The following is a 17,959-nucleotide window of genomic DNA, read 5'->3' as shown; positions in this document are numbered from 1 at the left end:
TATAACATTTACATGTTGTTTATTATTATTAAATTTGCAATTGTATTATCATTGCTATGTTTTGATAGAGTACCATTTTACAAAAAGAAAAAAAAGAAAAAGATACATGGTTCCTTAGTGGTTCACCAAAGGCTGATAGTAGAGATAAAAACAGTAACAAACACCAGAACTAAAAATAATATAACTGATTAAAAAAAGACATTTTGCAAAGTTACCCTCCTTATAGCAAAAATAATTACACTGAATACTACTGCCTAGAAGCTTATAAAAAAGAGTCTAAAATTAATAACACATATTATGACTAGAAAGAAGGAAGAATGAGCTTCTGGAAAAATTCCATTTTTAAATGACTGCAAAATGTCACATAATACAATAAGGAAGGACAATTACTATCATATGTTTTGATATAACTATATTTTACTGTATAGTTGGATAATCCAGTGGAGAAGAATCACATCTGGTCAACTGGTACATATGTAAGGGAAAAGTCAGGAGTAACTTGTTCATTTATCACTAAAAGCCCATGCATCATGAAAAGGACTTCAATGTTCTGGTTTAACTCATAATATTATGTGAATCAGAACATGGGTGTGTTGGAACAAGATGTGTTGAAATCCAAATGGATGATAGAGCAATGATTTTTTTTTATGCAGCAAACAAAAAGTACATTTCAAATAAGAGGTCTTGCTTGAATGTCGATACTTAAAAACTGCTTTATTCATAGAGAACAGTTGGTATCGACATTTTATATCCTGATCTTGACATTGTCATTGTCGTTGTCCTTGTCATTACAGGAAATAATGAAAATGTTGAATAAAATTGAATCTTAACTATTAGCTTACAAATTTTCAGAAGGGAGTCTGCGGAACTGTGTAGTAAATACAACACTTTTTCTAACACTGAATTTAGAAAAGAGAGATACAGTTTTTGAATTGAGTGATGAGATCAAATATTTCTTCAGGACACTGACACTGCTGAAAAAGACTATTTCTTTGATTGCAAAAAGCTTGCCTATTTGGCTTTCCTCTTCAATATATTAAGTATTTTATATTGCCTAAGCTTACCATTTTAGTGTCTAAATATCAAAATTTTTAATGTTGAGGGTAAGATACTAGTATTTACTGAGGCCATATTGAGGTGCAAACAGATTAATTTCTGAGAGTTTCGCAGTTTACTAACACTTAATGACCTTGTTTTATCAAGGAAATATTCTGCCAAACATTAAAACATATTAAAGTTAATAGAGACTTTCAAGATTATACATTCCAATCACCTCATTTTATAAGTGAAGGAACTGAAGCCCAGAAAGGAGAAATTCATCATCTTATCACTGTAGAGAGTTAGTGCCAGAGTTACAGTTAGAGCCACCGTCTCCGAACTCATTACTCTAACTAGCACTGTTTCTAGCACATCGACCCAGCTTCACATTAATAATCGTAAATTGACCTATGAACTTGGCACCCTCATGAAAGAGCCCTCTTTAAAAGTGATGACCAAGTGCACAGAGTGGCATTTTTAAATGCCTAACTATATGGAGTATATTAAAGGGATAAATTCATGCCTTAGGATAATTGACAGTTCAGTTTCAACAAACAAGTATCAAGTTCCTACCAAGTGTAAAAAATCAGTGATGTTAGTCATGTGTGAATGTTGAGGTCAAAGACTTGCACATAATAATCTGGAACATAGGAAGTATTGATTATGGGACTGTCATATGGATTTTGGGACAGTGAGAAAGAGAAAAGAGAATTGTTACTTAGCGTTTTTCTTATTCTAAACCCCAAATTAAATTGGTTTCCCACATGTAACATGGTAAGTAAATCTTTATTAAATATCCTATTGGGAAAATGAACCGGAATGATCACATACTTATTTATTTATGAAGAGTTAAATCACAGTATTCCAGAGGGATCTCCTCTATGGACCTATAAATAAGTGAAAGGGCAGGCGGGTGGCAACTCAGCTATAAAGGGCTGGGATTTTTTACACCTCTAAGGAAAGACTTAACAACATTATATGAACCATAGCACAGTCCAGTTGATCTACTTAGGTTTGATTTAGTGGTGGTGAGATTTTTTTTGTTTAACTCACTAGATCACTGGCTTATGATAAAAGGATATAACTCAGGAAAAACCAAATGGATGAGAGACAGAGGGCAAGGTACGCGGAAGGGGCTCAGAACTTCTAAGACCTCTTCAAATGCCCTACTCTCCCAGCACCTTCACATGTTCACCAATCCAGAAGCCCTCCAAATCCCATTCATTTGAGGTTTTCTGGAGGCTTCATTGTGCAAGCATGATTGATTAGCTCATTGACCACTGGTGACTGATTCAACCTCTAGCCCCTCGCCCCTCCCTGGAAATCAGCTGGTGGGACTGAAAGTTCCAACCCCCCAATCAAAGTTGGTTCCCCTGGCAACCAGCCCCCTCCTTAGGTGCTTTCCAAAGGTCACCTCATTAACATAAACCCAGCTGTGGTGGAAGTGGTGATGAGATTTGACTAGAGATTTTTATTAGAGATCAGAAAGGCTTTTCTGTAGCTTTTTGCAGTAAAGCATTGGTAACAAAGATTACCTCGAGTTTTTTTAAATAAAGTCCACTCAAATTGTATTCATCATCATCATCACTATAATTTAAAGATCATTTAAAGAATCTGCATGAAGACTTCTGATTCTGAACAAGACGGAGTAAATTCATTTCTCCCTAGACCTTCTCTTGAGCACACCTAAAAACTCCGGACAGACACAGGAAGATTCTGAACGGTGGCATGAAGAGGCAGACGCGCTAAGGACCTGCCCCTTGAACACAGAGGTGAATTTCCTGGGTTTTCTTTTTGTCTCCCTTATATCCCAGATTGGGCTCTGCCTGCAACCCGAACATACCAATGGGAGCAGACACAAAAAAGGCCCCCCCAAAGCTTGTTCCCTTTAGTTAAAGAGCCGAAATAGCGAGGCATAGCAGAATAGAAACATCTGTGATCATACTTGCCCAACTCCAGCCAAACACCAGGGGAAAAAAATCTTGCTGCCCCCTGCCTTTGGTCAGCTCCTAGGGCAGGGAGCCTGGACTTCTACTCCCCTCCTCCCCAAGGGGAGCAGGTACTCCTTCCCCTCCCAATTAGAGAGTAAGAAAATAATTTCAGAAGAGATGGAGCCAGACAAAGGGATTTTTTAAACATTCTTTAGGAACATTTAATAGCCTTTAAATGTTCTTAAATATGATGATCTGGGCAGACCCCCTAGCAACTCATATGTGAAACTGACCAGAATGGATATTGGCAAAAGGTTTGATAACTGAACTACAGTGTGGAATACGGCAAGGTTTTCAGTTTAGCCTCTGGATAGCACACAAAAGAAGCAAATTAGAATAGCAGCGCCAAGGCTCTGTGAATGAAATTGGGTTTTCTGGGTATACCATAATACACTCGCTAAGAGAGGTGCACCCACTTTCAATTCCTAAGCATGTTTGTTCTGATCAGTTGTTACCCATTTAACCTACAACTCTCACTGGTACTATACAATTAAATCCTTTTCAGATGTTATCTCAGAGATACTTGAGACAGAAATCAAAGGACTGATGCAGATCATACATATGGATACGGTTACTGCTAAATATTCCGTGTGTGTGTGTGTGTGTGTGTGTGTGTATTTCCGTGTGTGTTTTAAGGCCTTGGCACTTTTTTTTTTCTTTCCTTTTCTGCCTTATGTAAGTTATTTATAGGGAGTGTGCTGGTGACCATGGTCTAAGATTACATTAGCCAGAATTAAGAAGCAGGATAGAGAAAAAGCTGTAAGATTTTTTCCAATGAAAAAGTCTTTAATGATACACCATCTGTGGGTATAAGACATTTTTATTTCATAAGATCATGGAGTCTTATTAACTCTGGATTGGAAAATATGTTAAATCTTATCTATCTCAACATCGCTTTAATGTTTAAACCTTAAATGCAACTTCCCTGTTTAAGCATTTGCCTGACTTATGTTTGAACACCTTATTTTGGGGCTATTTATTATATCTGACAGCTGTTAGTGTTAGGAAAGTCTTCCATATCTGAGCCAAGGTCCTGTTTTCTGTAACTTCTGTTACTTGGGCCTACTTGTTCAATTCCTAGGTGCCATAAAGATCAAGAACAATTGTCTCAGATAACGATCTTTTTAAAACCTCTTTTTTTATTTAGTCTACTCATCCCTATTTCAACTGTTTCTCATAAAACATAGTTTAGAGTCTTTTATCTATATCTTTTTGTCCTTCCTGAATGTGCCCTAGTTTATCTTGTACCTCTTAAAGTACCACCAAATTAAACATTAGTGTGTCCTTCTTCAAGCTTTACTTTAAAATGATTGATTGTCCAAAGGTGAGGACTAGCATCAGACACACTGAAAGTACCTCCTTTCTTTTGACCTTTTAAACTTCCTTTATCTCCATTAAACTGCTTTGTATTCCATTACCTTATCTCATCATTTTTCTTTTCCATAGATGGTTGGCTCGCAGTGTACCAGTCAGCTAAAGTATTTTAGAATCTCAGGCAGAGGTAGCAGAGTTCTTATAAACCATCTGGTCCAACTGTGCCCTTGTCCAAATGGAGACCTCAAGGCATTAGTGCCACCATTGGAGACAGGGCCTAAATTGCTTGATTCCTGGACTCATAACTCACTATATTTTTATTTGAGCTACTCTTCCATTTGCCTGACTGTTATACAAGAAGCAGTCTTATTTTTGGTATCTGTGATGAGATGTTTGTTGATTCCCACACCTAGGCCATCTCCCAAGGGTACCTGAGATCAGGGTGGTGAAGAGGCTTAAAGGGGTTGAAAATTCCCAAGATGTGTTGGTCTGTGGGAAGAGAGCTTATCTGTTAATAGGAAACAGTGAAGGTGTGGAATGTGTTTGAACAGAGTCTATTTTTTGAAAAATACAAAGAAGAGGTCACAGTCTCAGGAAATTGTGAAATCAGAGGGTTGGAGAATGTAATGGGGAGAGAGCAAAAGGACTTTTCTCAAAACAGCAAACAGCAGTCTCAAGTTCTCATTAAGAAGATGACTTGTTTTAGTCTGATGGTGAAAGGAGACTGCTAAGCATATGCTCTAATGTCTAGAGAATCAAACTTGAAGTCAGTAGCTCCAACTGAGCAGGTAAAGTTCCTGTTTTGTGTGTCCCCAAGTTTTCTCTACCTACTGTACATGTAATTATCGTCTCAGTTTATCATGATATATTCGCCTATCTATTCTTTTGCCTTTCATATTCCCTTACAAATTTTCTCTCTCCATAGCAGCTATGAGGCAAGGAATAAGTACAGTTGACCCTTGAACAACATGGGGGGATAGAAGCACCAACATCTCCGTGGTTGAAAATCGCATATGATTTACAGTTGGTCCTCCTTATTCACGGTTCTGAATCTGTAGATTCAACAACTGGGGATCATGTAGTGCTGTAGTATTTACTACTGAAAAAATCATGGGCCCCCATAGCACAAACCCATGTCATTCAAGGGTCAACTGTACTTCTGTGTCAATGCTGACCTAAGTAAGCCCACAACACTTTTTTTAAATTAACTCCTCACAAGAAGCCAGTGAAGTAGGTATGATTATCCCCATTTTCCAGATAAGAAACTCAGGTTCATACATGTGAACTTTTCCAGTGTCACATAACTAATAAAAGGCAGGACTCTTTTGAATATAGGCCTGTTTCATGTCAAAACCCAAAGTGTGAGAAGTAAAAAAGAACTCCAGTTTTGCCATCAGAAAAACCTGGATTCACATTCTGACTCTATTACCGACTAGCTGTGTGATCTCAGACATACCATCTCACCATTTAATCAGTTTCCCTATTGCAAAATGAAGAAATGGGGAACATTTGGCTACACCTAGGATTTCAAAGAAACCTGAAATGGCAAAGTGGCATTTCCCTTAACAGTTGGTAAATATTCACTGTTTTTCATGTGGAATCTGCCCCAAAGCCATTCTTTCCTTCTCTGCTTCACCAGGAAACTGAGTGGCTCTGCTACCCTGGGCTGTATCAAGGCAGAAACATCTCAGCCAAGTATGGGGCCTTTGGCATTACAGGAGTGAAGAAAGACCAACATCTGCTTCCAGATGATTGGTTTTATTACAGAGACATGGATTTCAGATGATGCAACATCCATGTTTGTTTTTTGTTTATTTGTTTGCTTTTTAACATCTTTATTGGAGTATAATTGCTTTACAATGGTGTGTTCGTTTCTGCTGTATAACAAAGTGAATCAGCTCTGCATAAACATATAGCCCCATATCTCCTCCCCCATGTTTGTTTTGTGTAAACTCCCTTCACATGTGGGGTCCTGCTTGAACTTTTTGATTTATTGTTCTTGCCTTCCTTTACCTAATTTTTGCTATCATCTCTTCATCTTTCTCCATCTATTTCTGCACCTCCCTCTGCTATGGTATGAATGTTTGTGTTCCCCCAACATTCATATGTTGAAATCTAGTCCCCAAGGTATTAGAAAGCAGGCATGTGGGAGCTGATTAGGTCATGAAGGCAGAGCCCTCATGAATGGAGTTCATGCCCTTATAAAAGAGGCTCCAGGGCTTCCCTGGTGGTGCAGTGGTTGAGAGTCCGCCTGCCGATGCAGGGGACATGGGTTCGTGCCCCAGTCCGGGAAGATCCCACATACCGCGGAGCAGCTGGGCCAATGAGCCATGGCCGCTGAGCCTGCGCGTCCGGAGCCTGTGCTCCGCAATTGGAGAGGCCACAACAGTGAGAGGCCCGTGTACCACAAAAAAAAAAAAAGAGGCTCCAGAAACCTTCCTGCAATGTGAGGTCACAGCAAAGCAAGACTCTCACCAGACACGGTATCTCCAGGCACCATGATCTTCGCCTCCCAGCTTCCAGGACTCTGAGAATTAAATGTTTGTTGTTTATAAGCCACCAGCGTATGGTCTTCTGTTATACCAGCCCAAAAGGACTGAGACACCCTTTGACTCTCTCAATCTCACAATCATTTCTTCTTTCCTCTGACCCCCTCCCATTTTCCCCATTTTCCAGCTTTCTATAAGATGGCATTTGGGGTTTGAGTCAAGCTGCTTTCTAAGAGTATATGTGATAAAGAACTAACCCCAAGAAAACCAAGAGTTGCAGTGGATTACTTTTACATGACTGAGTTTGGGTACTTTCTGAGTTGAATGAAAAACACATTAATTCTGGAGTTTGGAGTTCACAATTGAAAGGTGTTAGTTTGTATTGCTAAAGTAACCTGTCCTGTCATGTTCAGATAATAAGTAGAGAGAAGCCAGATACTCTGGTTTTTCCTACATACTGAATCAGCGCAGCCACGGGCAGGACCAGCTAAGGGATATAAGCCTAGTGATTTGCATCTTGGAGAAAGAGGTTCTGTTTCCAATGGAATTCCCCTCATAAAAGATATGAAACTATAGCTAAACTTTTTCATAAATATCATGATTCATCAGTGGGTATACTGCCATCTAGCATATGGGTTGTCCAAAACTTGATTTGTACATGTCTAATGTCAATGCCCAGTTATCTTAAATATGGCTACATGTTTAAATCAGTGGTTCTCAATGTGGGGTGATTTTGACCCCAAGAGACATTTTGCAATGTATAGAGACATTTTTGGTTGTCACAGCTTAGAAGCAAGGTGAAGTGTGTTGCTACTGCTGTTGAGTAGGTAAAGGCCAGGGATGCTGCTAACCGTCCTAAAATGCACAGGACAGCCCATCACAACAAAGAATTATCCATCCCAAATAGCAATAAGCCAAAGTTGAGAAACTCCAGTTTAAATGCCTACTGACCTGAATACCTGCAGATTCCACTGTGTAATTGAGCCCTTGATCATCCTATAGAAACAATAATTGTCTGTGAAAAGTCTCTGTCCCTGGTGGCATTTCTAAATGCCTTGTACTACAATCAAATGCTGATTGTTGATCCAGGATTCAATCTGAAAAATATTACTAAGAAATAATTCTTACTTCAGTGGGGAAATAATTTTTTTATGGTCTTCTGGATTAATCTTTGATACTATAATTTGAGATCATTTTTGAAAACAGCCAAATCTGGCCTTAAGGTAATTCACTGTGTCTGGTGTTCTAATTATGTGTTGATTTTCTTTTTGTGCAAGCCTATTAATCTTGGCGAAGTGAAAACTAAAAATTTAGCATTCAAGCAGAAAGAATAAATCAAAATTGGCTGAATTAACTTTCCTGTGATTCAGGGTTTGTTAACAATTTCTCTGTTTTGTTTTAGATTTATTCATTTTATTATATCTTTTGCTTTTCTCCATTCCTTTTCCATAGTTCCAGTATAATTGCACCGTAATCTTCAGCAGTGTCTCATTACTTGCACAAAAACTCAACCCATTATTTGTAGATAATGAATTCCAGCAGGATCATTCTGATAGCCCTGCACTTCTGGAAAATCTGACTTCTTGGATCTCCCTCCTTCTGGCTCTTATACCTTCATTTCCCTTCCAAAGAAGATTCTTTGCCTCATTCATTTTCATTAGAGTTATTGGGGGAATAGCATTAATCCAGGGGTCTGTTTATGAGTTTTTCCCAGAAATGGGCAGAATAGTAGTGCAAGGAATAACATTGCAGAAGGTAGCTTTTATTTTCAGGGTCTATCCCATTTGGCAAATAATGTAACTGGCATGCTATGTGTGTCAAATTAATTTTGTTAAGTTCGTGTTTTCAGTGTGTGTCTTACAAATAGTGGTCATCAGCAATGTCACAGAGGTGGGAATTGGGGTTCTTAGATTCTAATCCTGGCTCTTCCATTAAATTGCTGGATACATTTGGACAACTTGATTCTTTTTCAGATTTTATTTTCCCATCTTTAAAATGGGAGGATGGGGACACAAATGTTCTATGAACGTGGCAGGGAGCAGTTGCAGAAAGATGGGGAGCCAAGAGGAGAGGGAAATGAATATCTTTCCCAACATACGCTCAACTCACGCACAGATCATATGGGGAAAAGAGACATAAAAAGAATTTCATAGAAGTAGATGCCTATGTCTGTGGAGCAAATTAAATAAGAGGCTGTATGGCCTTCATTTTATTAGAACCAAAGCCCTAACATTACCTCTACCACTAGCTACTTCTCTCCTCCCTTCATTGATCCCAACAACCCTCTCCTTTGAAGATGTAATTTCACTGTGCAGATCACTAGTAGAACACGGAATGTGAAAGGAGAGAGAGAAAGAGAGAAATAAGTATAGAAAACAAAGTAAAGCAGAGAGGGGTGTGGTCAAGTGAAATCAGCTTCTTCTGACTATAGCCTGCAGCTCTCCTCAGTACTAAACCCCAAAAATCATACACACAGCACTGAAACATACCATGCAGAAAGCTGACTACAAATAAGTTTTTTAAAGATGTGTTTGGGCCATTTGGCAAATGAGGGCCAGCTCTCATGGAAATTACATAGCTAGGAAGTCAGACAGCAGGAAAGGAGGGATGCATAAAAGGACAGAAAAAGGATTATAGGAGAAAAGCTGAATGGAAAAAAAGACAGGAGAAATTATTTTTTCCTAATGAGAAATGCAAAATTTTCCACCAGACAACAGTGACTCTTGGCTAAGTGGCCAATATATCACGTGAATGAAAATGCAGGGTGGGTGGGGTAGTCCAGGAAGCAGGACCTTGTATCTGCACTGTCTCTGGAGGCACCAGGTCCACTGCAGTTCTCAGTGGCACCACTGATTCACCAGACTGCCCCTCAGGAGGTAGCAATACCCACTGCACAGAGTCTGGAAAAAGCACTGGACTATAAATGAAAATATCTACATTCCAACCCAGTTCCGCTTGCTGACCCTCCTCGATTTGTCATGGAACCTCTGAGGCCAGTGTCATCAGCTATTAAGTGACAGGGATAGACTTCTTCATGATTTCTGAGGTTCCTTCAAGCTGTAGCATTTTTACCGTTTTAATAATTATCACTCCTCACCCTTGCAAGACTGCATTTCTTAAGGAAAATACTTATCCCTCCCTCTCTCACCCCTGCTTCACTGCCCCAAACCAATTATTTAACTTGGAGAGAGAGGGTTGAACAAGATGCTCTCTTGGAGTTCCTTCCAGCTCTCTAAGATCTGGGATTCTAAGACACCCAAGTTTACTCAATTCCTTAGTAATACAAAAGAACCATTATTACACCAAATCCCATCAGTTTTCATTTTAGGTGAACCCATGCACTTTTCAGAATTTTCAAACTCCATCCACGAAGCAAACTGACATTTTATCAAACATTCCCAAAAGAATACCACGCATCTATCCCTTTGGAGTTTATCACTGAGCAAATGATATTCGTGACAGAATACATTTGGTTCTCAGAGATGGGATCTGTGGAGACAAGCAGTTTATTACTTTCTTTTATTAAAACTTGTAAAGGAATACCTGATTCGCCAGACTGAGATAGGAGAAAACCTGTAAGCAAGTGCTCCCCTCATCTAAATGAATTTTAAGCTGCTGTGGCACTGACTATTTGCAATCACAATGGATGACTGATAAAGAGCTGACTGGGCCTTCAAATGGTCAGCCTCCTGGAAGGATACAATAGAAATTCTATCTCCTTAGCACACAGAAACTAAGAGCTGGCTACACAAAGAAGCTCCCAGATTTCCTTCCTAAGGCGTGGGACAGAAAGATGATGACTAGTGGATTTTGATGATTCAAGCTCAAAAAAAAAAACAAAAAGAAAAAGAAAAAGTCCAAATGTAAGAAGAAGAAAAAAAAAAAGTCTCATCCTTTGAGGAAATAACCACTAGGAAACTTCAAAACAACTATTTCAAGAAGACAAAAAATCAACTTCCTATTTGAAATAATTTGGAGACAAAATGTACATAGTCTACATACAGTTAAAAAGAGATTTAAATATGGGATTTGGGAAAAGTTTTTATTCTGCACTAATAGAATATATATCATACACATGTCATGTGGCCTACATTTCAAACTTTTTTAAAGGCCTTCATCTAGAAAGAGAAAGAAGTTGATAAAGCAGAATAAGAGTGAGGAAAATCCTTGAACTTACTTTTTTTCTTTTCTAGAAACCACTAATAAAATAAATTATGGTCAAGAAAAAGGAAGTTTAGGGAGCTGACTCTAGGAGGGAGATAGAATTGCCTAACTTAATTGCATTTCCTCCCCCCGCCCCCAATCTTAAGAAGAAAAACAAAGGTCAAATAGCACAAAGCACCAACTTAGAAACAAAACATGGAGGGGCAAGCTTGTTTTAAGTAAAAAACATAAATAAGCAGCACTGGTTGTCTTTTTTTTTTTTTAATTTTTTTCCTTTTACTAAATGGCTGGGAACACTGAAAGAAAAACAGATACTGTCAAAGTATTCCTGATTATAAAGTTCACAGATAAAAAAAAAGAAAAGGATCTCGCTTACATTTGTTTAAATTCCACAAATGTACATAAAACAGGCACAGCGTGTCAAGAATTTTCCGAAGCATAGTTTTAGGAAATAAGGATTAAATTAGAAAAAAAAAAAAATGGAGGGGGAGGGAAAGGAAGTTTGCAACATTAGCTGGAACTTGCAAGTAGAAGAGAATGAAAAGTCATGCAATCTACAGTCCTTCTATAACTTTCTCCCCCAACTGACCAGCCAGGAAACCAAATAACTAATTTGAGAAAACCTCCTGCCGCCACACAGAAATCTTTTTCCACAATATTTCATACACCAGCAACCAAACTATCATTCATTCAACATACACTGAGCATTTACTGCTACTGCCCCCTGTTTTAGGTATTTGGGGGGAATATAAATGCTGAGACCCAACTCAGACCTACTGAACCTAAATCTCCAATTTTAAATCACATTTTTAATGCCCAGGGGATTCATAATAATCATCCATCTGCTGATCTTCCAGATCTGGAAACTCCTACTTTAGGAGGTACAAAAATGACTGTGACCATTCTTGATCTCAAGGAGCTCACATAAGTGATGAACAAATATATGAATTTCTCCAAAACAAGGTTAAAAGTGAAACATGATATGAGAGGAACATATTCTTTACTGTGGACATTCAGAGGAGCGAGAAATGATGGATTGTTGGCGGTTGCAGAGGGAGTGAAAGAGGATCTCACAGAAATAGGTATATTTGTGCTAGTACACTTACCATTTGAACACATAGAGAAGAAGGTGGGAAAATCTACTGTTATAACTAATAATAATAAGAGATACATCTCCAGTGTTTCTGGAAACAGAAATGGGCCCTGTCCCCGGTGCTTTATATAAATACTCTCTTAAACCTAAACCAATCAGGTAGGTCCCATTATCTCCCCATTTTGCAGATGGGGAAACTAAAGCTTAGAAAGTTTATGTGATTTGCTCGCAGTCACAGAGCTAGAGATTGAAGAGCTAAAGTTCAATCCCAGATTGATCTCATGCCAGAGCCTACATGCCTCCCAAAGAAGAATAAATAAACCCAGATGTGCAGAAGTGTCAGACACATAAGATTAAGCATCCATTGTTCCCTCTAGCTGAAGGATGGCAGAGTGGGAGGAGATTGGGTCTGTAAAGTTAAGGCGCAGCCAGGCTGAGGGGTGCTGTATTCAACACTGCGGGCACTATGAAGAAGCAAGGGGAAACCAGCGAAGGTTTCCGAGCAGAGACTGCTCTGATAAAAGCTTTATCTTAGGTTTTAGGCTGTGAATCATGAGTTATATCTTACAATCTGAAATAATAAAATTTGAAAGTTTAAAGAGTCTCACCCTGCCTTTAAACAAAAAAGTGTAGATAGGATCTAAGTGGAACTACCACCTTGTAGCTGTCCAGAGGAATCCCCAGCATGCCAGGGCTTAAGGAAGATTCTATAGAACAGCCCTTAAGATAAATGCAGTGAGTGTCTGTTACCCCACAGGACAAGGACTGACTCATTCCTGGAGCTGTCCAAATCTGGCAAAAGGATAGCCCTGGGGACTCAGCATTCCCTGGGACCTGAGGTGACTCCACGGGACAGTGGATGTGCACAGGCATGACCAAATATTGGCAGAGCCCAGACCCCTGACTCCCAGTCCTGTGCTCAATTCATCAAATTAAATCATATGTGACACTGGGTGAGTCCCTTCTCCTGTCTGGATTTCCCTTTCCTCATCTGTGAAATGAGAAATCCATCTCAACAGGCCTTAGATTTCACAATTCTCAATCTTTCCCTTCCAACACTCTAGCATAAAGAATTCGCTTCCATCAGTAGCTCACTAACTGGGATTTGGGGGAGGAACAGCATCTCCCAAGAGCTTCTACAGTTTGCAAACCCCTAGCTGAGAATAAATGTGTTTCCTTATCTCTAGGAAGTCTGCTAGTTCTGACCATATTACAGGATTCACAATTCTCAAATCTTGGCTACAAAGTCCTCACTGAATTCAATCTGGCCCAGGATTATTCTTTTCAAATGCAGACTGGATCACTGATGTCCAAAGTAAGTAAGCAATACAAGGTACCATGATCATATGCAGGTATATGCAGGGAACCCCTCTATCATCAGGGAATGGACACTTTAGGATTCAAACCTGTCAGAGCCCAAAGATACTGTTATTTTGAGAGTTTTGTTTTGCTCTCAGAAGATTGTGTGTGTGTGTGCATTTATGAGTGAAATTCCCAAGAAGCCAAGCAAAGGCTAAAATTGTGGTGCTCTTGCGGGGAGGGAACACCTTATTCGATGTTCATAAAGATGCTCCTGTAAACTGCAACCCATCAAAAATGAATTTCCAAAGGGGTAAGAAGATTTCCTCCTTAAGAGATTATCAATTATGTAGACATTGTACCTATCGGAGTGGAGGTGAACAGGAAGCAGATGCAAGATTTGTTCTGCTCTCAGAAACATTGCCAGTAAAACAGAAATTAGCACATGAACTCACATATTTTTGAAAGGACTTCTTAAACTTCTTTGGCTCACCAGACCACAGCCAATAGTTCACTCCACAGAGCTACCTGTGAGTGACTATCTCCTGTCATCAATTCACTGAAAAAAACTGAGGCATGTTAAACCTATGGCTTCATCTTCTTTGACCTCCAACCAGGAGATGGGAGCAGGAGAATGATAAATGTTAACATTAGCAGTGAAGCAAGTGTAATTACAGAACCAAAGACACTCACATTTTGAGAGTTACCTCGTGGTTATTTATTTTTATAGGAGTGAAAATAAATATGCATTCCTTTTCCAGACCTGAGAAAGGAAAACGTGCCCAAGATGTGTGACAGAACAATCAGCAGGACTACCAACCTCACATCGGAGACTCCTGGGAAGACAGTATTACAGGGGGACCAAACTCGACCACCCACATTCTGCTCTGGGAACTAGCTTAGTATATCGTCAGCTGTCGGGTACTCACAGGCCCCTCTCTGCCTGCTATTGACTGATTTCTCTAAGACCACCAAAAACTGAGCCATTCATTTAAAGGAAAGCATTTATACTTAATACATGCCTCAGCAAATGCTTCAGGAGGCACAAGCAAATAGAAGACAAATCCTGGAAAGGATTCAGGCTTTCTCCTTATTTCTTGCCCAAGATACTAAATCTAGCAACTTAGCCAGAGCACTGGGAGTTAAGAGTTAGGTACAGTTGTGATTTCCTGAACTCTACCCAAAACTGCAAATCTGCAGAGAGCCCTGTGAGCTCAGAGACCTTGTGGGATGAGCTGCAAAAGACATTAGAATATCAGCACCTGGTGTGTATTTTCACCACTCCAGAAATGCAGCCTGGTCCATTGGCTGGCATGATAAACCAACCCCCAAAGCTGCCACTTCTCCAACAGCTGGAGAACAGACATGGATATACTGACATAGAAAGGCAGAAGGGGGAGAAGGTGTAAGTTCAGAGCACCATGGATGAGTGAGAGTGGGAGGCTGAGGAACACAGGCTAAATTCTCCCTGCCGAAGCATTCACATAGATCTTTAAAACTGTGAATGTGGGGAAGATGTCAATATACACTGTCTGCCTCCTGGCACTAACTTCAGGCAAGTTGAATACACAAAAATAAAACCAGAAAGAGGGAGCATCTGGTGGTGAATAACTCAGTCCAATGCTTACCTCCAGAAACTGGAAGCCTTCTATCAAAGGAGAAAGAGTCAGCACTTCAGGTACTTTTAGTGAGACTGCCCACACAAATTCACCTCTTCCACACATACCTCCTCTTTAACGTTTGATCTTCCCTTTTTGTGCTAAGTGCAGGGGAAAAGACAGAGGGATGGGTTTCGGAGCAAGTCTACTTTTAACTCTGCTGTTTTGAGACCGCTCTCTTTTAAACTTCAAAGAAAAGGTGCAGACTTGTAGGAGGGATGAGGGAGCGGAGATGGGAGAGAAACTGGATGAAGCTAGACCAGGGAATGAAGCGAGAGGAGAACTTATACTAGGCCCGGCTCTACCAATGTTCAGACATTAGTGCTGAATGGGTACTTTAAACGTCTTATCAGTACAGTCCTCTTTTTGAGAGAGAAGTGGATGCCAAAAGAGCTAATGGCTTGCCCAAGTTCATCGAGTGTTGGTTACAGAGCTCGGGCCACCAGCTATGTAGATCCACACATGAGACAGAACCGTTAAAGGAGACCCAGTCTGACTCGCTAAGGAGCAGCGCGCCGGCCAAGAGACGGGAGCCGCGGGGAGGGCTGGAGCGCATCCCAGGGCAGCGGGGGGCGTGAGGTGTGCGCTCTGGGTACCTTGATGTAGGCCCGCTGCAGGTAGTTGTAGGGCACTCGGCGCTGGAAGTCGCTGCGCACATCCTCGCTGGCGTGGTGGCGGGACGCGGGGCCCCCGAGGCGCTGGCTCTGGCAACTGCGGTAGCAGCGCGCCCGCTCAAGCAGGGCGCGGAAGAAGGGCAGCTCGGCCCCCGGGCCAGCGCCGGGGGGCACGAGCGGGCGGCGCGCGGCGCAGTGGCGGGCGCAGCGGGCGCGGATCTCCCGCAGGCGCCGGTGGCTGCGCAGCGCCGCTTCTAGGTCGCGCACGGCCACCTCGTAGTCCCCGCTGTAGTAGGCGGCCACGCCGCTGGCGTAGAGCAGGTCGAAGGGCTGCAGAGGCCCGGGCTCGGGCTCGCGCTCCGGGCACCGGCCGTCCGGGGGGCCGCCCCACAGCGGCGGCGGCAGCAGTAGCCAGGGCAGCAGCAGCGGCAGCTGCGCCCAGATACGCTCCCGCATCCTCCGCCGCGGACGGGCGCCGGCCGGCCACGCTCGCAGTCGGCTCCGGGCACTTGGCGTACAGGCCCCGTCTCCCGGCTCCGCGGGCGAGATCGCCGGCCCCGCCGCCAGCCGGTTGACCCGGGAGCCTCAGGTGACCGGCGGCGCTCGGCGGACTGAGAGGCGGAGGCCGGCTCGGACGGCCGCTCTTAAAGGGACGCCCACAGCTCACACGCTCCTCCTGCTGCCCGAGCCTCCGCGAGCCACTCGCCGGCGCTCAGCGCGCGCCCTGCAGGCTCCCGGCTGCAGCCGTCGGGAGGCCAGGGCCCTCACACACCAGTGCCAGCCAGAGAGCCAGCGCCGCTGGGGGCCAGCCCGCGGGGGGGCAGAGCCTGACGCGTGGGGTCCATTCGAGGTTGCGGAATGGACATGATTACTCCCTTTTTAGAGAGGAAGAAAAGCCGGCTTAGCGAGGATAGGGCTTTCATCATTTTCTGAAATTTGTCCGTGACCTCGCAGTTTGCAGCGTCCTTCACCTTCACATGGAAGCTCCCTCTCCGGCTGTGAGGAAAACCCTAGAGGGCCCGTTGGCCCCGTTGGGAGGCCTGAGGAGAAAAGTGATTAGTCCACGTTTATAGATCTGTGAAAAAGCGAAGGAAGGACTCAATCCTGGGCCTTTGGAATCAAAGCTTGCTTACTGCTCCTTCTCTTAGAGAAGGTCCCACCCTTGTTTCTCATCCCACTTTGTATGGGTGTGTGTCTGCGCATTGGGTCAGGGAGTAGGGACACGGGAACAGTGAATAGCCCACCTTTCTGTGCAGAGGAGGGCGTTACAGGACCCAGAGAATTGTTGGAATGGCTGTACTTACATTCTGCCTCGGTCAGTTTACCAACGCCGTAAACTTGCACAACTGAGCCTTAGGTTCCTCATCTACTATGGCAGACAAATATCCCAACACGTCAAACGGTTTTCAGATCTAAATTCTTTTTGCAAGAGTTGAACAAAGAGGCAATTTAATAAATCCAGTACTGGGCTCCCCTGGTGGCGCAGTGGTTGAGAGTCCTCCTGCCGATGCAGGGGACACGGGTTAGTACCCCGGTCCGGGAAGATCCCACATGCCGCAGAGCGGCTGGGCCCGTGAGCCATGGCCGCTGAGCCTGTGCGTCCGGAGCCTGTGCTCCGCAATGGGAGAGGCCACAACAGTGAGAAGCCCATGTACCGCAAAAAAAAAATAAATAATAAAATAAAATAAAATAAAATAAATCCAGTACTCCCAGGACTTAAGCAATGAGCATCAGTCTAGGACTGGGAAAGCTGACAGAAATGGGTGCCAGACTCCAAAGGACTAGCTGGAGGCTTTCCTGTTCCTCTGTTTCTCCTCCCTCTTGAATACCTTCTGAGCCAAGGTGTTCTCTTCTTTCCTGTTCCTTGGCTTCACACTCTCACAAGGATTCCTGAGAGCTTATGCACTGGACCCTTGACTCCAGCCTGCCTCCTGGAAACATTCCTGTGGTCTCCTAGTGCTTGTAGCAATCTCCCTGGCCACTGGGATGGTGAGCAAGAGGGAAGGGCAACAGGAAAGAACACTTATCGTGTAGCTGATATGAATTCCCCAAAGAAGGTTTTTCTGTAGAATCACCACTAGGCCCAGGAGGCTGCCAGAGTTTCATGCTCATTCCTTCACTCATTTTGTTGCGTTTGACTACTCTGGCCGTAAACAGCCTTGGCTCTGTAACTCCAAGGGACCCCAAAGAATCATGCTCTTATTACTTTTCTCCACCAAACCTCCCTTATTTGGCTTATTCCACTGATGGAAAAGCTTCACCTTGGAGCTATGTCCTTAATACTTTGGATGTTCAGTAT

At 42.4% G+C, this 17,959-nt stretch overlaps 1 protein-coding gene across 1 annotated transcript in view; it reads right to left on the bottom strand.

Moving 5' to 3' along the window:
- Nucleotides 1-16,116, bottom strand: part of P3H2 (prolyl 3-hydroxylase 2) — a gene marked incomplete at its 5' end in the record, with an annotated part of 155,221 nt that extends 139,105 nt beyond the window's left edge. The window contains one exon of the mRNA XM_079705515.1: nucleotides 15,643-16,116. Coding sequence (XP_079561641.1) covers nucleotides 15,643-16,116 — 474 coding nt within the window. The remainder of the gene's footprint in view (nucleotides 1-15,642) is intronic.
- Between the last annotated feature and the right edge of the window lie 1,843 nt (nucleotides 16,117-17,959).

Source organism: Hyperoodon ampullatus (assembly GCF_949752795.1).
Source record: "Hyperoodon ampullatus genome assembly, chromosome: 5".
Taxonomy (NCBI): domain Eukaryota; kingdom Metazoa; phylum Chordata; class Mammalia; order Artiodactyla; family Ziphiidae; genus Hyperoodon; species Hyperoodon ampullatus.
This window is presented reverse-complemented; position numbering and strand designations above follow the sequence as displayed.